Raw genomic sequence first — 20,747 nt, 5'->3', positions numbered from 1 at the left:
GACTAATCTCCCCGTGTGCCACAGCCCTCATTGGTAAGTCAGACACAGGTATAGAAGAAAACATAAATACAGGGTTTCTGAGAGGCACTATCTAAATACCTGAATGTGTGGAGTGTGGAGGTAGAATTTCTATTATTTCTACCTCCATATCTAATGATTCAGCCCTGAATGTCAGTGGAGGGTAGGAACAATCTTTTGTGCACGAAAGATCGTTATTGCTAGGTTTATGGCCACCTTAAGCTCCACTGGGGCAGAGTCTGATAAGAATGTGATAGGGACCTTAGATTGTAAGCTCCACTGGGGCAGGGACTGATGGGAATAAGATAGGGACCTTAGATTGTAAGCTCCACTGGGACAGGGACTGATGGGAATGTGATAGGGACCTTAGATTGTAAGCTCCACTGGGGCAGGGACTGATGGGAATAAGATAGGGACCTTAGATTGTAAGCTCCACTGGGGCAGGGACTGATGGGAATGTGATAGGGACCTTAGATTGTAAGCTCCACTGGGGCAGGGACTGATGGGAATGTGATAGGGACCTTAGATTGTAAGCTCCACTGGGGCAGAGACTGATGGGAATGTGATAGGGACCTTAGATTGTAAGCTCCACTGGGGCAGGGACTGATGGGAATAAGATAGGGACCTTAGATTGTAAGCTCCACTGGGGCAGGGACTGATGGGAATGTGATAGGGACCTTAGATTGTAAGCTCCACTGGGGCAGGGACTGATGGGAATGTGATAGGGACCTTAGATTGTAAGCTCCACTGGGGCAGGGACTGATGGGAATGTGATAGGGACCTTAGATTGTAAGCTCCACTGGGGCAGGGACTGATGGGAATAAGATAGGGACCTTAGATTGTAAGCTCCACTGGGGCAGGGACTGATGGGAATGGGATAGGGACCTTAGATTGTAAGCTCCACTGGGGCAGGGGCTGATGGGAATGTGATAGGGACCTTAGATTGTAAGCTCCACTGGGGCAGGGGCTGATGGGAATGGGATAGGGACCTTAGATTGTAAGCTCCACTGGGGCAGGGGCTGATGGGAATGGGATAGGGACCTTAGATTGTAAGCTCCACTGGGGCAGAGTCTGATAAGAATGTGATAGGGACCTTAGATTGTAAGCTCCACTGGGGCAGGGACTGATGGGAATGTGATAGGGACCTTAGATTGTAAGCTCCACTGGGGCAGGGACTGATGGGAATGTGATAGGGACCTTAGATTGTAAGCTCCACTGGGGCAGGGACTGATGGGAATGTGATAGGGACCTTAGATTGTAAGCTACACTGGGGCAGGGACTGATGGGAATGTGATAGGGACCTTAGATTGTAAGCTCCACTGGGGCAGGGACTGATGGGAATGGGATAGGGACCTTAGATTGTAAGCTCCACTGGGGCAGGGACTGATGGGAATGGGATAGGGACCTTAGATTGTAAGCTCCACTGGGGCAGGGACTGATGGGAATGTGATAGGGACCTTAGATTGTAAGCTCCACTGGGGCAGGGGCTGATGGGAATGTGATAGGGACCTTAGATTGTAAGCTCCACTGGGGCAGGGGCTGATGGGAATGGGATAGGGACCTTAGATTGTAAGCTCCACTGGGGCACGGACTGATGGGAATGTGATAGGGACCTTAGATGGTAAGCTCCACTGGGGCAGGGGCTGATGGGAATGGGATAGGGACCTTAGATTGTAAGCTCCACTGGGGCAGGGGCTGATGGGAATGGGATAGGGACCTTAGATTGTAAGCTCCACTGGGGCAGAGTCTGATAAGAATGTGATAGGGACCTTAGATTGTAAGCTCCACTGGGGCAGGGACTGATGGGAATAAGATAGGGACCTTAGATTGTAAGCTCCACTGGGGCAGGGACTGATGGGAATAAGATAGGGACCTTAGATTGTAAGCTCCACTGGGGCAGGGACTGATGGGAATGTGATAGGGACCTTAGATTGTAAGCTCCACTGGGGCAGGGGCTGATGGGAATGTGATAGGGACCTTAGATTGTAAGCTCCACTGGGGCAGGGACTGATGGGAATGTGATAGGGACCTTAGATTGTAAGCTCCACTGAGGCAGGGACTGATGGGAATGTGATAGGGGCCTTAGATTGTAAGCTCCACTGGGGCAGAGTCTGATAAGAATGTGATAGGGACCTTAGATTGTAAGCTCCACTGGGGCAGAGTCTGATAAGAATGTGATAGGGACCTTAGATTGTAAGCTCCACTGGGGCAGAGTCTGATAAGAATGTGATAGGGACCTTAGATTGTAAGCTCCACTGGGGCAGGGACTGATGGGAATGTGATAGGGACCTTAGATTGTAAGCTCCACTGGGGCAGGGACTGATGGGAATAAGATAGGGACCTTAGATTGTAAGCTCCACTGGGGCAGGGACTGATGGGAATGGGATAGGGACCTTAGATTGTAAGCTCCACTGGGGCAGGGGCTGATGGGAATGTGATAGGGACCTTAGATTGTAAGCTCCACTGGGGCAGGGGCTGATGGGAATGGGATAGGGACCTTAGATTGTAAGCTCCACTGGGGCAGAGTCTGATAAGAATGTGATAGGGACCTTAGATTGTAAGCTCCACTGGGGCAGGGACTGATGGGAATAAGATAGGGACCTTAGATTGTAAGCTCCACTGGGGCAGGGGCTGATGGGAATGGGATAGGGACCTTAGATTGTAAGCTCCACTGGGGCAGGGGCTGATGGGAATGGGATAGGGACCTTAGATTGTAAGCTCCACTGGGGCAGAGTCTGATAAGAATGTGATAGGGACCTTAGATTGTAAGCTCCACTGGGGCAGGGATTGATGGGAATAAGATAGGGACCTTAGATTGTAAGCTCCACTGGGGCAGGGACTGATGGGAATAAGATAGGGACCTTAGATTGTAAGCTCCACTGGGGCAGGGACTGATGGGAATGTGATAGGGACCTTAGATTGTAAGCTCCACTGGGGCAGGGGCTGATGGGAATGTGATAGGGACCTTAGATTGTAAGCTCCACTGGGGCAGGGACTGATGGGAATGTGATAGGGACCTTAGATTGTAAGCTCCACTGGGACAGGGACTGATGGGAATGGGATAGGGACCTTAGATTGTAAGCTCCACTGGGGCAGGGACTGATGGGAATGTGATAGGGACCTTAGATTGTAAGATCACCGGGGCAGCACAGCTGAATAGGTCTGCGATATATAAATGAAGGATTATAATAATAATGCTTCAAACAGACCCAGATATCTGGCAAATGAACTGAGCCAACAGGATTATAAGAATACTTGCACTTTACTTGAAGGGTAATAGCAAACTCTCTACGAGCCCTGTGTGCCATTCCCCTAATGCATGCTTCCATTGGGATACACTGGATTCTTTCACATCAAGATAACTCAGTGTTATGACTCTAATTGCTGTACCCAGGAAATGAGAAGTGTTTAGATGGAAACATTGGCAGTGTAAAAATAGACCCAGGTAGGAGTGTTGGTGAGTGTGAGTGCTGCAAGGGCCACTTCCTCTCACAAAGTCGTCGTGCTGCATCTGTGTTTCTCAAGAGCAAAGCAATCTATATACATGCCTGCTCCTTGTATAAATAGCCCTATTCCCTTTCATAATATCATTGCATAAATTACAAGGTTCCAATAGTTTGTTATTTATTAATAGAAAATAACTGAAACCAGCGTCCGTCTGTCACTCTCTAGAGTGAAACCTCAATATTACAGACCCTCATTTTACATTTTCTCTCATTTTACAGGTATGGAATCCGTTATCCAGAAAGCTCCGGGAAGGCCATCTCCCATAGACTCCATTATAAGCAAATGATTCTAATTTTTTAAAATGATTCCCTTTTCTCTGTAATGATAAAACAGTACCTGTACTTGATCCCAACTAAGATATAATTACCCCTTATTGGGGGCAGAACAGCCCTATTGGGTTTATTTAATGGTTAAATGATTCCCTTTTCTCTGTAATAATAAAACAGTACCTGTACTTGATCCCAACTAAGATATAATTAATCCTTATTGGATGCAAAACACTCCTATTGGGTTTAATTAATGTTTTATCGATTTTTTAGTAGACTTAAGGTATGGAGATACAAATTACAGAAAGACTCCTTATCCAGAATAACTTTGGCCCCGATCATTCTGGATAACGGGTCCTATATCTGTACCGGTTTTTGGGGTTTTTTAGTGGTCCAATATATAATGCATAAAGTAGTGCTGTTATTAAGGCTGAATCTGACTTCTTCTTACAAGTCTGGCTGAACAGAATATATCACACAGTTCCTTTGTTAGTATCTGCCCCCATTCACATTAATTATATCAGTGCCAGAGTTAAAGCTGAATAGCGTGCGATTGAGCCGCCCTATTGTTTATCCCTTCGCAAAGGCATCCTCCATAGACTGTAATGGAAACATGTCGTATTTATGATAAATGGGGTGCTGCGTTATAGCAGTATATGTCCTATACCCATATTGTACTGTGGCAGCTCTCATGTAAAGACATGTAAAAATATAATTTTGTGGGAAATACTACAACTTAGAAATGCTTTTAGGTAAAAATGATTTAATTTTGTACCTTTCTTTATACCATATAATAACCAAGTGGTTTGCACTGACTTAATTTGACATCATTCTGGTTTCAAATGAATGATATGATTTTTGGGAAGGCTGTACAGATATTCACATTCTAATATCCTATGACATTTAGAGCTTAAATTCTGCTAACAGAATTTATTGCTGTCTTTATAGAGCTCGCGGCTGCCTTGTAAATGTCCCTAAATGACCCTTCCCAGTGCAGCACAGACTTTTAGACTAAAAGGTTCCAGCTGCCTTTTTCATTCAACATTTCGTCAGGGCCCCTTACAGTTATACAGAAACGTTGGGGTAACAGTCACCCTGCTATAGTTCCAGGGGTACCCAGGGCACAAATAAGCAGTCAACCCAAATCTCCCCCTAACTGGCCTTCAGGCTGGGCCCCCTTAGCTCATAACAAGGTTACAGATATATAGAAACACTGGGGTAACAGTCACCCTGCTACAGTTCCAGGGGTACCCAGGGCACAAATAAGCACTCACCCCAAATCTCCCCTTAACTGGCCTTCAGGCTGGGCCCCTTAGCTCATAACAAGGTTACAGATATATAGAAACATTGGGGTAACAGTCACCCTGCTATAGTTCCAGGGGTACCCAGGGCACAAATAAGCACTCACCCCAAATCTCACCCTAACTGGCCTTCAGGCTGGGCCCCCTTAGCTCATAACAAGGTTACAGATATATAGAAACATTGGGGTAACAGTCACCCTGCTATAGTTCTAGGGGTACCTAGCGTCGAATTTGTACTCCGTGCACCCCTAGGCCGCCCCTCTCCTCTTCCCCGAGCGCGCATGCGCTCAACACCCCCCCCGCGCGGCAGCGAGTGCGCATGCGCAACCAGAACTAACATATGGAGCAGTGGAGAGAGGTCCCCATTGCTCCGTACGGGGGCAAAATTTAAAAATTTAGTTGCGGCGGGGCGGCATGCCGCCCTAGGCCCGGGCCTTTGTGGCCTCTCCACAAATCCGGGCCTGGGGGTACCCAGGGCACAAATAAGCACTCACCCCAAATCTCCCCCTAACTGGCCTTCAGGCTGGGCCCCCTTAGCTCATAACAAGGTTACAGATATATAGAAACATTGGGGTAACAGTCACCCTGCTATAGTTCCAGGGGTACCCAGGGCTTCAGTAAGCACCAATAGCCATCAGCCTCTAAGGCACAGTATGGAATATTATGTAATAGTAACTTACTTTATACTGTAGCTTTAAACCTTTGCTCATTACTCCTCATACACCACTCAGAATTGCAGAATGGCTGGTGAGATGTCATGAGGAATAGTTAATAAGTGTTTCTCTGAATTACTGAGAATAGCTGGGATTTTGACTGACCGTGGGAACAAACTAGCAATAACCAGTGCTACTACGGGACCTTAAAAAAACCCTATTGTAGAACCTCCTCTGCTGAGATTATACAGTGAGACTTGCACAGGAGACAAATGCAAGAGTTTAGGATATACTCACTGCTAATGCTCATTCATAAGACAGTGGGTCGGTTTCAGCTCACAAGCAGAAAGAAAAGACAAACAAATCAATATGCATTGAATACTACAGCTACCTGTTTCTTTATTTAATATCTATCCTATCTGTACAAAACATGAAGGGAGGGGAAAATCCAAGAACATAAGGGAAGAGCAATGTATTACATGAATAACTCATTACAATCTTCCCTAAAAAAAATAAGAGAGCTGGCCTACTGAGTGTAGCAAACCAAAGCGCTCTATAGAGCCATCTGGTGGCAGAAGGAGATTTAGTACAATATTATCAACTGAACAGAACAGAAAGAGAAGATCTATTTTTGTAAGCAGGAAAGTCAAGTGCAAACGGGTGGAGAAAAGGGATTAAAATGCATTTACCTTGTACTGTCATTTCTTGCATCTTAGATCACTGTCCCTCTGCCTCATATTATGTTTTGTATCCAGCTAAGGTTTGTATCTATCAGCTCTGAAAAAGACGTGCAAAAACGAGTGTTGAGTCGGGGCGAAATAAGTGTGCGGCCACTGCTGATATATATATATAGAATATATTGGTTACCTTGAACCTTACATGTTTGCCAGTAGCTGTGGGTTTTATAGGGAGTGGTTTCATTTTGGGAGGAGCTCAAGGCTGGCAAAAGCCAGGGCCGCTGGAGGTTAGTGATCCAGTGGTGCCCCCCACCATTGCGCCCTAGGCTGGTACCACTTCTGCCCACCCCTAGTTCCAGCCCTGATATCATCTCCCTGACACTTTGTAGAACAGAAAGAAAACATCGCTAAAGGCAAAAGTGTCACTATCTAATGGCACCGGGGCAATTATAGGTCAAGAATCCAGCGTTATGATTGGTTAGAACTGTAACAAACATACATCACAATAGTGTCAAATTCAAAGGCACAGAATGACAATTAGTAATAAGTTCCATGCAAAATGTTTGGAATAAAAATATTCCATCTCTGGATCTTGGAAGCGGGGCTTCCCTTCTAATAGTATAATAATCATCTCCATCTCCCAACAGTGGAAGATCTGGCCAAGATACAGCGAGTTCCATATACTATAACTCCCACTGAACTAGAAGGGGGCTGAGCTTAGTGTAAAATGGGTGGGCAAACTGCATACTGACAGCATGGCTGCATATAATAATAATATTGTTATTGGATACCCATTGTAAGTAGCAGTCCTGCCCTGCTTTATGGCTGAGATTCTAGCTATCTGTATAACAGAGCATTCTGTCACAGTGGCACAGATCCTATCTGACCCCCATTGTAAGCAGCAGTCCTGCCCTGCTTTATGGCTGAGATTCTAGCTATCTGTATAACAGAGCATTCTGTCACAGTGGCACAGATCCTATCTGATCCCCATTGTAAGCAGCAGTCCTGCCCTGCTTTATGGCTGAGATTCTAGCTATCTGTATAACAGAGCATTCTGTCACAGTGGCACAGATTCTATCTGATCCCCCCATTGTAAGCAGCAGTCCTGCCCTGCTTTATGGCTGAGATTCTAGCTATCTGTATAACAGAGCATTCTGTCACAGTGGCACAGATCCTATCTGATACCCATTGTAAGCAGCAGTCCTGCCCTGCTTTATGGCTGAGATTCTAACTAGGATAAAGATGCAACTCTTATGGCGCTTTTAAAAGTGGTTATTTTATGAAAACAGCCAGAAAAGTGCCCCCTTTTAATTAGAAATGCTGAAAATGGAATACAATTATTTAAAAGAGGAAAATTGGCAGTGATAGTTCCCCTTTAAGCCTCTAACTTCTCATATGCACGAAATACCTATATGAGGTCTTGGTTCAAACCACAAAGTACGATTTGGTGCCAGAATATCCGAGCAGCCTGGGTCCAGGAAGCAATTAGGCCTGGAATAACAGTGCAGGTATCAGGATATCAGAATGTGCACTGTGGGCTCATTATTCTGCATAACTGACTTTTTCTAAAGCAAATTTTTCTGGCTGAGGTGCAAAGGCTCTTATAAAGAAAATCCATCTACTGGTGTCTCTCACACACTTACAGGGCCTGATCTTTGGGTTTCACAATCAGTGTGTTCTCCTCCTTTTTACTATTTTATTCATTTGTCACTGTTACCTAAAGTTTGGTACTTTAGAACTCTCCGTGGAGTCTAAAGACAGGTTTAGGTAATGGTAAGGGCACCTCTGCTGCAAAACCAATCAAACCAGCAGGGACAACAAGAGTTAACGCCACGTGCTATACTCATAAAGCCAGTTTTTGTAGATGACTTCAAGGCATATTATGTTTATATACATTGAATGTGTGTGTTTCACAGCATGTGCCATAAGAAGCAACACCTACCTGCTTTATGGCTGAGATTCTAGCTATCTGTATAACAGAGTATTCTGTCACAGTGGCACAGATCCTATCTGATACCCATTGTAAGCAGCAGTCCTGCCCTGCTTTATGGCTGAGATTCTAGCTATCTGTATAACAGAGCATTCTGTCACAGTGGCACAGATCCTATCTGATACCCATTGTAAGCAGCAGTCCTGCCCTGCTTTATGGCTGGGATTCTAGCTATCTGTATAACAGATCATTCTGTCACAGTGGCACAGATCCTATCTGATCCCCATTGTAAGCAGCAGTCCTGCCCTGCTTTATGGCTGAGATTCTAGCTATCTGTATAACAGAGTATTCTGTCACAGTGGCACAGATCCTATCTGATACCCACTGTAAGCAGCAGTCCTGCCCTGCTTTATGGCTGAGATTCTAGCTATCTGTATAACAGAGCATTCTGTCACAGTGGCACAGATCCTATCTGATCCCCATTGTAAGCAGCAGTCCTGCCCTGCTTTATGGCTGAGATTCTAGCTATCTGTATAACAGAGCATTCTGTCACAGTGGCACAGATCCTATCTGATCCCCATTGTAAGCAGCAGTCCTGCCCTGCTTTATGGCTGAGATTCTAGCTATCTGTATAACAGAGCATTCTGTCACAGTGGCACAGATCCTATCTGATACCCATTGTAAGCAGCAGTCCTGCCCTGCTTTATGGCTGAGATTCTAGCTATCTGTATAACAGAGCATTCTGTCACAGTGGTACAGATCCTATCTGATACCCATTGTAAGCAGCAGTCCTGCCCTGCTTTATGGCTGAGATTGGGCCTTTATGGGCTGATCAAAAGGATAATAATATGGTCACAAACTCTGTACAAGTCTAAAACAAAAGATATTTAACCCTTTCCTGTAATGCATTCATCCCTACCCCCAGGTGCATGTAGACTTGCTGAGTAAGTGGAAATGCAGCCATCCTGTATTTAGACAGGAGACTAATATTGTACCTCGCTGTGATACATTCTGATACTGTAAATGCTTTGATGGTTTGCACATTCACCCTTGCATAGAACTGTGATTTCCTGTTCTCTACCTGGGTTTAAAAGCTTTTTTTTTTTCTTCTTTCTTTTCTCTCTGCATCATTTCCTATCAAGGGATCTGATAACCTGAAAGCTTTGTGCCCACACTAATCGCCTGTAATAATAAACTGTATCGACCTGCAAGTGGGAGAGTGTGATTTACAATAAATGCCTAATGTACTTCCCCTGCATTGCTCCAATGAGCTTCAAACCCAAATTTTTAACTTCATGAATAAATAGTGAGGGGCTGCATCAAAACATACAGGCAGGTTAATTGGCTCCTGATAAAACTGCCCCTAGTGTGTGTGACAGTGATAGGGGCCGTAGACTGTAAGTTCCACTGGGGCAGGGACTGATGGGAATGTGATAGGGACCTTAGATTGTAAGCTCCACTGGGGCAGGGACTGATGGGAATGTGATAGGGACCTTAGATGGTAAGCTCCACTGGGGCAGGGACTGATGGGAATGTAATAGGGACCTTAGACTGTAAGCTCCACTGGGGCAGGGACTGATGGGAATGTGATAGGGACCTTAGATTGTAAGCTCCACTGGGGCAGGGACTGATGGGAATGTGATAGGGACCTTAGATTGTAAGTTCCACTGGGGCAGGGACTGATGGGAATGTGATAGGGACCTTAGATTGTAAGCTCCACTGGGGCAGGGACTGATGGGAATGTGATAGGGACCTTAGATTGTAAGCTCCACTGGGGCAGGGACTGATGGGAATGTGATAGGGACCTTAGATGGTAAGCTCCACTGGGGCAGGGACTGATGGGAATGTGATAGGGACCTTAGATGGTAAGCTCCACTGGGGCAGGGACTGATGGGAATGTGATAGAGACCTTAGATGGTAAGCTCCACTGGGGCAGGGACTGATGGGAATGATGTATAATCTCTGGAAAGACCTGTTGAGCTGAGCCCGAGTCCATAGATAAATGGGCCCTGTATTGGGGGGCCCTTCTGACTGATGTTGGGCTTGAAAATCCTGCCTTGTTTGGTGAGACATAAAGTGTATGCTCAGCTTTAGACATCAACCTGCAGTTGGTCTTGCTGGTTTGACCTTAGCAATGAAAGACAGGGCATTAAAGAGTATTAAAGATCCACGCAACAGATTTGGTTGCTGGGGTCGCTGACCCCTTGTCCAAACGGATAGGTTGGAGCAAGCAGAACAGAAGAAAATATTGAAGAACTGAAGAATAACTGCAGAGCTGCTTAATAGCATCTTTTGGTAGTTATGTGCCTTTTTGACTATTTTTTCTGACTACGACTGCCTGATATTGAGTTATCCGACCGAGTTCATGGCTTCTTTGCTGCTCCGATTAGTCATGAAATAGCCTTGATTCTAATATCATTATATGAAGCAAAGAGAAAGCTGTATTCTGGTGAATGAAACTAGAACCCCTGTTTATCTTCCGCCTCCATCGGTTCCATAGCCATGTGTTAGAGGTTGTGCTGCTGCTGCTGCTGCAACGGCTAATTTATTCCAGATGTTTTGCTGGAAACGTTTGTGATAGTTCAGAACGTATTTAAAGCTACACTTGCACCTGTAACCTACCAGCAAGACTGTAGGCCTGGCATAGAATTACCCCTAAATGAAGCAGACACGCTGTATGACTGTATGAGCCCAGTATATCTAACTGGCAAGCTGCATGGAATGGACCCAAGGCGGCTATGGCGATGGCAGGAATAACCTATCTTACATGTAGGGGTATAGAGGGTAACTAACTAAAGGTTATTACAGAGGTTGGAGTACTGCGCAGGGCTACAGTCTGGCTCCTAGGGCTAGCAACTGGCAGCATACGGAAGCCAGAATAGAAAATTAATATCAGAGGGAATGAATAGAAATTAAAAAAAAAGAAAACAGCGCCAATTCCATGTGTAATACCCCAGGAGAAATACAGTGCCAAATCTGTACATTTGTCCTTTATGCAGAAAACTTATTAGGGTTTGTTTGGAGGCGTAAATGCTCATTTATAGGTGAACTGGAAGGTGTGGCAATATAATATATATGAAGTGCTCCTTGTATCTTGGAGTTTGTGCCTTCACTGTTTACGTTATACCATGTGACACATACCAGATTGCGGGGTAAGTGGGTGGGGCCTAAGATGCCTCTCGTGTAATTCACTTACATAGCCCAGTCAGAGAGGGACTGATAAGTGGGCACAGTTGAGTTTGCAGAACACATGGACTGGTCAGAGAACAAGTGCAGAATTTCGCTGTATTTGTTCCACCCAGCTGTGCTTTTGGATACCTTCTGGGCTTACCCCTGTTTCTCACTTTACCAGCCTGGGAAAAGCACATTTTACTTGGAAAGGTTTCCCCATGTGCCTGTGTATTATTTAGCACATCGTGTGACAGCTGCGGAGCTGTGGGGGCCTCGGGAGTGCAGTGGAATCTGATGTTCTGCTTGGCCACACTCTCTGCATATCCTGTTTTCAGGCTGCGGCAGCCAAAACAGGTAACTGAGGCCTTATCAGCCCCACGGAGGGGTTCCTCTGGGCAAGCCGTCCACCCCTGTGCACAAAGGCAACCGATGAAGGATAAATAACTAGGGCTAAAGTGTGAGGCTCAGGACTCGATAGGAAGGATACACCTTCAGCGCTGTCCCACGGAGGGGCCGCAGGTGCCTTGTGTCAAGTGAAAGTGGATGATATACAAGCTTGTCTTTTCCTTCCTTTGTGTCACTGGCTGTCAGTGAGTCATATGTCAGCTCCTTCTGTTCAGCGGAATTCTATTTGTATTCGGACTATTCAAAGGCTCTTAATCAGCAGGACATTATAGGGTTAATCCAGTTTAATTTCCACTCTCTGACTATTTCAGTTCCTTAGCTAGTCTGACCATATGTATGCAAGGACAACTATCATGTCATGAGAGATGCTGGTCTACGGGTAACAATACAAAGCATGCCCTGATATTAGCACCAACCCCAAAAATTACAAATACAACGCCCTGCGTGCCAGGGGCTGCCTCCGTCCTACAGCCAGTCTGTACATATGTATGCAATGTCCAAATATCCCTCTATATCAACAACAGCCCCTATGTTTGTTCTTTGGCTTTCTAATACAAAGTACAAGGTATTGTTTAGATATTGTGCCATGATTAGCTCTTACTAACCAGTAGTAACTATGTGCAACCACTGCTACAGTCATGCCCAATCTGTTAACTACACCAATAATTCCCCTCATCCTGTAACAGCAGGGATACTGTAAGCTAACCAGCATTGGCTGAAAGCAACAAGACTGGTAAAAATTACCAGTCATCCATAAATATACAGAGAAAATGTATTTGGACTCTTTGTCTGTAAGGTTAGGGGGAGATTTGGGATGAGTGCTTTTTTATTTTTATGCTCTGGGTACCCCTGGAACTATAGCAGGGTGACTGTTACCCCAATGTTTCTATATATCTGTAACATTGTTATGAGCTAAGGGGGCCCAGCCTGAAGGGCAGTTAGGGGGAGATTTGGGGTGAGTGCTTATTTGTGCCCTGGGTACCCCTGGAACTATAGCAGGGTGACTGTTACCCCAATGTTTCTATATATCTGTAACCTTGTTATGGGCTAAGGGGGCCCAGCCTGAAGGCCAGTTAGGGGGGGATTTGGGGTGAGTGCTTATTTGTGCCCTGGGTACCCCTGGAACTATAGCAGGGTGACAGTTACCCCAATGTTTCTATATATCTGTAACCTTGTTATGGGCTAAGGGGGCCCAGCCTGAAGGCCAGTTAGGGGGGGATTTGGGGTGAGTGCTTATTTGTGCCCTGGGTACCCCTGGAACTATAGCAGGGTGACTGTTACCCCAATGTTTCTATATATCTGTAACCTTGTTAAGGGCTAAGGGGGCCCAGCCTGAAGGCCAGTTAGGGGGGATTTGGGGTGAGTGATTATTTGTGCCCTGGGTACCCCTGGAACTATAGCAGGGTGACTGTTACAATGTTTCTGTACAGCTGTAACTGTTATGACCAAATGTCAGACCTCTGGGGGGCTTGAACCCAGTGATTTGGAAAACCACTGTCCGTGATGAAAGAAATCTAAAACAGCTGGAATGGCACTGATATATATTTTTCCTTTTAATAGAACATTTTCTGTATGTGAGCACATACACAGAGATGTGGGCAGAATGGGGGGTTTAGTTAGCAGCTGTTTATAGAGGGAAACCCAATGTACTTGGTCCTGAGATTTTTTTCTCTGTTCTAATCCATTCATGGCTAAAATTTTCCATCTTCTACGGCCACTGAAAGTCTGTTTAGGAGACCCAGAGTGTTTGGAATTGAGCAGCTGGAATGGTGTGGACTTCACATTGGCATCATTTCTGGTATGGAAAAATAAAGCAGCGCTCTCTCCTAGGGACATTCCCACCCCCCAAAATATAAGCTTTACTCCTCCAAAGCAAACAAGGGGCCAAGATCAACAAAAAAAAAAAACAGAAGAAAAAAAAACGGCTTTCCCCAACTCTCTAGAGTGCCCGGACTCACACTTTTACAATGGTTTCCATAGAACTTTGTTTTGCTGTCATAACAAACTGGGTATATCCAAGCGCGGCAGAGCACACTGTTTTGCGAAGACAATCCATTTCCTGGTCTGTCGGGGTGCCAACGCATTTTTGTGCTTGTGCCAGAGAGAGGGGACTCCCTGGATACTGTTGCATTTGTCATAGCAAACCAGCATCAGTGTCATCATTCAAAGCCAAGTAGAGAATGGAGAAAAGAAACGTTTTTACAAAGGGCAGGAGGGTCTAATCTGCTCTATTTGTTTTTATTTTCTTAAGCTCTCACCTGTTCAACCTCTCAGTTTTGTTTTTGTACAGGATCCTAGAGGTGTGAGAAGGTGGTAATTAGGGATAACTGCTCCTCAAAATGGGTATCAGATAGGATCTGTGCCACTGTGATAGAATGCTCTGTTATACAGATAGCTAGAATCTCAGCCATAAAGCAGGGCAGGACTGCTGCTTACAATGGGTATCAGATAGGATCTGTGCCACTGTGACAGAATGCTCTGTTATACAGATAGCTAGAATCTCAGCCATAAAGCAGGGCAGGACTGCTGCTTACAATGGGTATCAGATAGGATCTGTGCCACTGTGACAGAATGCTCTGTTATACAGATAGCTAGAATCTCAGCCATAAAGCAGGGCAGGACTGCTGCTTACAATGGGTATCAGATAGGATCTGTGCCACTGTGACAGAATGCTCTGTTATACAGATAGCTAGAATCTCAGCCATAAAGCAGGGCAGGACTGCTGCTTACAATGGGTATCAGATAGGATCTGTGCCACTGTGACAGAATGCTCTGTTATACAGATAGCTAGAATCTCAGCCATAAAGCAGGGCAGGACTGCTGCTTACAATGGGTATCAGATAGGATCTGTGCCACTGTGACAGAATGCTCTGTTATACAGATAGCTAGAATCTCAGCCATAAAGCAGGGCAGGACTGCTGCTTACAATGGGGGGATCAGATAGGATCTGTGCCACTGTGACAGAATGCTCTGTTATACAGATAGCTAGAATCTCAGCCATAAAGCAGGGCAGGACTGCTGCTTACAATGGGTATCAGATAGGATCTGTGCCACTGTGACAGAATGCGCTGTTATACAGATAGCTAGAATCTCAGCCATAAAGCAGGGCAGGACTGTTGCTTACAATGGGGATCAGATAGGATCTGTGCCACTGTGACAGAATGCTCTGTTATACAGATAGCTAGAATCTCAGCCATAAAGCAGGGCAGGACTGCTGCTTACAATGGGTATCAGATAGGATCTGTGCCACTGTGACAGAATGCTCTGTTAGAATGTAGAATCTCAGCCATACAGCAAGGATTTGAGAAAGGAAGGAGACCTTTTAATTGCCATAAAAAAAAGTGTAACCTTTCCTTATACAGGTATGGGACCCATTATCCAGAATGCTCGGGACCAAGGGTATTCCGGATAAGGGGTCTTTCCGTAATTTGGATCTCAGTACCTTAAGTCTACTAAAAAATCAATAAAACATTAATTAAACCCAATAGGATTGTTTTGCATCCAATAAGGATTAATTATATCTTAGTTGGGATCAATTAAAAGGTTCTGTTTTATTTCTACATAGAAAAAGGAAATCAGTTTTAAAATTCTGAATTATTTGATTAAAATGGAGTCTATGGGAGACGGGCATGCCGTAATTCGGAGCTTTCTGGATAACGGGTTTCCGGATAAGGGGTCCGATACCTGTACAAGTTTTCAGGAACAGTGTTATATGATAGTGTCCCTTTAGCACCAATCAAAACCCAGGATTTGCTTTAAAACTTTTTTTCTAATATCACAACACCAATGATTATAAAAGTACATTATATTTCACGTAGGAAACACAATGCAGCCCCCAGTATTGTAGTGGTGGAATCACCAAACACCCACTCTCTGCGCTTAATAAGTCAGTGGGAGCTGCTCTGACAAGCACAGCCATTAAGGTGTGAAACTCACAAGAGGTTTGTTTGTGACTCATGGTTAGAGAGTATGAAAGTTTTTGTTCTTGGAATACTGAGTGTCAAAAAAGTGTTTATAATTAGCAATGGTTCAACTGATGGGTGCTGGGAAAATACCAGCTACAGGCAAAGGGGTTACACCAAATTACCTGGCATTAACATACACAACCTCAAAGAATAAAATACTGTACATTTTAAAGAGACATAAACCCAAGAAAAAGATAAATTGGATTATGAGAAAGGTAGAATGCCGGCATTGCTTACAGGTCAAAGCTCGGGAATAGAAGTCACTTGGGGACAAGGCTTTTATAAGTAACACCCACAGCGGCTGAACAATACCCAGTGTGGATTGGCCCCAGCTAGCAGGTTCTACAGGGAATGTTACTGGTGGTTTTGGCTGCTGTGGTTCTGGGGCTACTAGAATCATTAACACACTGGATAGAAGCCATACTCACACTCGTAATTATTAGTAAGCCGGGAAGTTACACGCTGGCAGGGTCTCTGTTTTAATTACAGTCTCCCGTGCCAAAAGAGGGGCCACACAGACATTCCTTATTCTCTCATCTGGAGCTTCAGCTCAAACCCGCTCAGCAGGCAGGTATGTAGGGACGCCACATTGAGCTTTAGCCATAAGGGCATCAGCAGGATGAAGATTCTTAAACTATGGCTCTAGCCTGAAGGCCAATTAGGGACATGGGAAAGGGAAAGGTGTCTATTTGCTCTCCTAGATAGTTCTGGGAGGTCAGTTGGACCAAGACTAGGATGAATGAAGGAAAAGGTGCCTATTTTCTCTCCTAGATAGTTCTGGGAGGTCAGAAAGTTCTGGGAGGTCAGTTGGACCAAGACTAGGATGAATGAAGGAAAAGGTGCCTATTTGCTCTCCTAGATAGTTCTGGGAGGTCAGATAGTTCTGGGAGGTCAGATAGTTCTGGGAGGTCAGTTGGACCAAGACTAGGATGAATGAAGGAAAAGGTGCCTATTTGCTCTCCTAGATAGTTCTGGGAGGTCAGATAGTTCTGGGAGGTCAGATAGTTCTGGGAGGTCAGTTGGACCAAGACTAGGATGAATGAAGGAAAAGGTGCCTATTTGCTCTCCTAGATAGTTCTGGGAGGTCAGATAGTTCTGGGAGGTCAGTTTGACCAAGACTAGGATGAATGAAGGAAAAGGTGCCTATTTGCTCTCCTAGATAAGTTCTGGGAGGTCAGATAGTTCTGCGAGGTCAGTTGGACCAAGACTAGAATGAATGCTTGTCCTAGATCTTGGAACTATGGCCGAATTCCTTATTTAGCAAAGTGGGACAGTGACCAAATGTAGAGCCTCAAAGCAGGGCTTGAGCCAAATAAGTCCACCAAACAGTGGTCTAGGCCATTATCATTTCAGTGTTCTAGGTCATTATCATTTGGCCCATTTGGAAGCATTTCACCATTGTGCCCGCTAAGCTGGACATAGCAAAATGCATAAAAACGCCTGTCAGCCATTGGCCTTTAGGAAGGCACGAGAGAGGTAGAGCCTGTTAGATAAGCAGCAAACTGGCAACAACTGAGTAATTTCCCCCCGAAACTGCACACATGGTTTCCCCCAAACTGTACCACCATTTCCTGGCACTTTCAGTTTGATGACGGTGTTACAAAAAATATAGCTAGTTTCAAATAAGGCTGGGTTTTTTTTTGAAAGAAAATGGTACCAGGAACTGAAGGGGTTGATTTACTAACATAGGTATTACCGGTCCCCAAATCAATTAGTCATTCTGATCAATCCAATACAAGTTAAAAAAATAAAAAAGATCCCCCTTTGTATCTCTGCAATTGTGAGAGGCCCTGTTTGGTCTTCATGGCTGCCATGAAATATGCTTTGTGGGCTATGAAACAAGATATCCATTGGCAGGGCTGCCATCAGAAATTATGGGCCCCGTACTATTAACAGGCCCCAATTAATAATTTTTTGTTCACTGGGCACCCGCCAACAAGTAAAATGAGGCCCCAAAAAAATAAAATGGCCCTTAAACACACAACTACACCCCTGATCATAATATAACTCCACCCACAACTTGCCCAAGTATGAGCAAAAACTATGTTCCTTAAGGTTGCATCATCCGCGCCTAAAGACTTTGGTGAGAAAAAAATAATTTATGGATATTGGCTATTTATTATTATTAGATCTTTTATTTTTTTACAAAAGTCTGGGATTTTTTTTTAATTGCAGAAATTCTAGCCACCCACGGACTTAAACCCACTTCTGGACAGGAAAATGAAAGGCTTGTATCAAGAGAGACCAAAATCTAATTTAGAAAATATCTGGAGAGGAAAAAAAAAAAAAGGGAAGATTGAAAGTTACTCTAAAATTCTGTTATTTTTGATCAGTGGCAGGAAATATCAGCTCGGCTGATCTGCAGAACGCACATTTTCCCTCTGGTGGCACAAAATGATCTTGGCCCTTTGGTGCTTGAATAGCACCCAAAAACCACTAAAAGATATTTCATAGTCAACATTTTTTTTTTTAAATAAAGCCTCTTAATCCAATCTATAAAAGGGAAACTACAACTGCTTTCTTATTTAGTTCTTTTAGTCTCTAAAGAATGAAATCTGCTGGGATGTTACCTTGAATGGCCCCAGTGGGTGTCAAAGAGTTAAAAGAATGACTTGCCCAGTGCTCCCCAGTTTGGTGCCATGGACTCTGTGTTTTTGGGCAACTGGTAGGAGCTGGAAGAGGCCACATTATGCTTTCGTTGCACATTCTAAATGGAACCACAAACGCAGAGCTTAATAAAATATTTCAGAGGTGCGAAAATATGTTATGGGTGTCGCCTTGCCAAAATGTAACATTCTAGCGGAGGTGATAGGAAGAAAAAAAAAAACCTGCGAGGAAGAGCTGGTGTTAACGGTTTGTGGTATGATGAGGCACTCCCGCCAACTGCGCTTACTCCTGGGAGGGTTTGTAATCTAGATAAAATGAAACCCATGTTAGGTTTCCAAAGTTGGTAAATTTTAATGTTTCCCAATGTAAGAATGATGGGCAAACACCGCTGCTTTTATTTTATGGAGCCACCCAGTATGGCACTAAGCCCCTCTAGTTGTGACATGAATTATAGAGAGGCTGGCGTATGGGCACTGAGACAAAGCGGGTGAGATGCAGCTGGTAATTCTTTTGCAAGACAATGTGACTGGAGAGAGTGCAGAGACGTGCAACTAAACTGGTTAAAGGAACAGTAACACCAAAAAATGAAAGAGCTTTAAAGTAATAAAAATATAATGCACTGTTGCTCTGCACTGGTAAAACTGGTGTGTTTGCTACAGTAACAATACTATAATTTATATAATAAGCTGCTGTGTAGCACGGGGGCAGCCATTCAAGCTGGAAAAAAGGAGAAAAGGCACAGGTTACATAGCAGATAACAGATAAGTTATGTAGAATACAATAGTGTTTTATCTGTTATCTGCTATGTGCCTGTGCCTTTTCTCCTTTGAATGGCTGCCCCCATGGCTACACAGCAGCTTATTATATAAATTATAGTATTGTTACTGTAGCAAACACACCAGTTTTACCAGTGCAGAGCAACAGCACATTATATTTTAGTTACCTTTATACACTTTCATTTTTTGGTGTTACTGTTCCTTTAAGGGGATGGAAGATTTAAGCTATGAGGTTAGACTGTCGAGGTTGGGGTTGTTTTCTCTGGAAAAGAGGCGCTTGCGAGGGGACATGATTACTCTGTACAAGTACATTAGAGGGAATTATAGGCAGTTGGGGGATGTTCTTTTTTCCCATAAAAACAATCAGCGCACCAGAGGCCCCCCTTTAGATTAGAGGAAAGGAGCTTCCATTTGAAGCAGCGTAGGTGGTTTTTCACGGGGGGGGCAGTGAGGTTGGGGAATGCCCTTCCTAGTGATGGGGTAATGGCAGATTCTGTTAATGCCTTTAAGAGGGGCCTGGATGAGTTTTTGAACAAGCAGAATATCCAAGGCTATTGTGATACTAATATCTACAGTTAGTATTACTGGTTGTATATATATAGTTTATGTATGTGAGTGTATAGATTGGTTAGTATAGGTTGTGTGCTGGGTTTACTCGGATGGGTTGAACTTGATGGACAATGGTCTTTTTTCAACCCTATGTAACTATGTAACTATGTAACTATGACTGCACGCATGGGCGTTAGGCAGAAAGCTGTGATGCACCATGAGCTTGCAATCAGTACATCAGAGAGAAGAAGGATTCACAAAAGACCTTTCTAGAACATTTCACACATTTTGGGTTTACTTGCCGCTCTAACCTTTGCAGTCTAACATTTGCTTAGGGCTCCCTTTATAAGGTTAAAGGTAAGTTAACATATCTTATCAGCACTCACTGCAAATTTTCACCCTAACCACCATTCAAACTGGTCCCCCTTGCTCATAACAAAGTTACAGATATATAGAAACATTGGGGTAACATTCACCCTTCTATAGTTCCAGGGGTACCCAGGAAACAAATAAGCACTCACCCCAAATCTCCCCCTAACTGGGCTTCAGGCTGGGCCCCCTTAGCTCATAACAAGGTTACAGATATATAGAAACATTGAGGTAACATTCACCCTACTATAGTCCCAGGGGTACCCAGGGCACAAATAAGCACTCAACCCAAATCTCCCCCTAACTGGCCTTCAGGCTGGGCCCCCTTAGCCCATAACAAGGTTACAGATATATAGAAACATTGGGGTAACAGTCACCCTGCTATAGTTCCAGGGGTACCCAGGGCACAAATAAGCACTCACCCCAAATCTCCCCCTAACTGGCCTTCAGGCTGGGTCCCCTTAGCTCATAACAAGGTTACAGATATATAGAAACATTGGGGTAACAGTCACCCTGCTATAGTTCCAGGGGTACCCAGGGCACAAATAAGCAC

The 20,747-nt window shown here is 44.5% G+C and overlaps 1 protein-coding gene across 7 annotated transcripts in view; it reads right to left on the bottom strand.

The window, feature by feature from the left end:
• nfatc2 (nuclear factor of activated T cells 2) overlaps positions 1 to 20,747 on the bottom strand; it is a 93,262-nt gene that overhangs the window by 4,035 nt on the left and 68,480 nt on the right. Inside the window, exon 10 of one of the 7 annotated variants that reach the window (XM_004918556.4) lies at positions 6,435 to 6,522. The exons of the other annotated variants lie outside the window; for them this stretch is intronic. Coding sequence (XP_004918613.1) covers positions 6,479 to 6,522 — 44 coding nt within the window. The 3' untranslated portion in view covers positions 6,435 to 6,478. The remainder of the gene's footprint in view (positions 1 to 6,434; positions 6,523 to 20,747) is intronic. 7 annotated transcript variants of the gene reach the window in all.

The sequence above is a fragment of the Xenopus tropicalis genome, chromosome 10 (genome assembly GCF_000004195.4).
Source record: "Xenopus tropicalis strain Nigerian chromosome 10, UCB_Xtro_10.0, whole genome shotgun sequence".
Lineage (NCBI taxonomy): Eukaryota > Metazoa > Chordata > Amphibia > Anura > Pipidae > Xenopus > Xenopus tropicalis.
The sequence above is the reverse complement of the archived record's forward strand: the minus strand, read 5'-3'. Positions and strand labels throughout refer to the sequence as shown.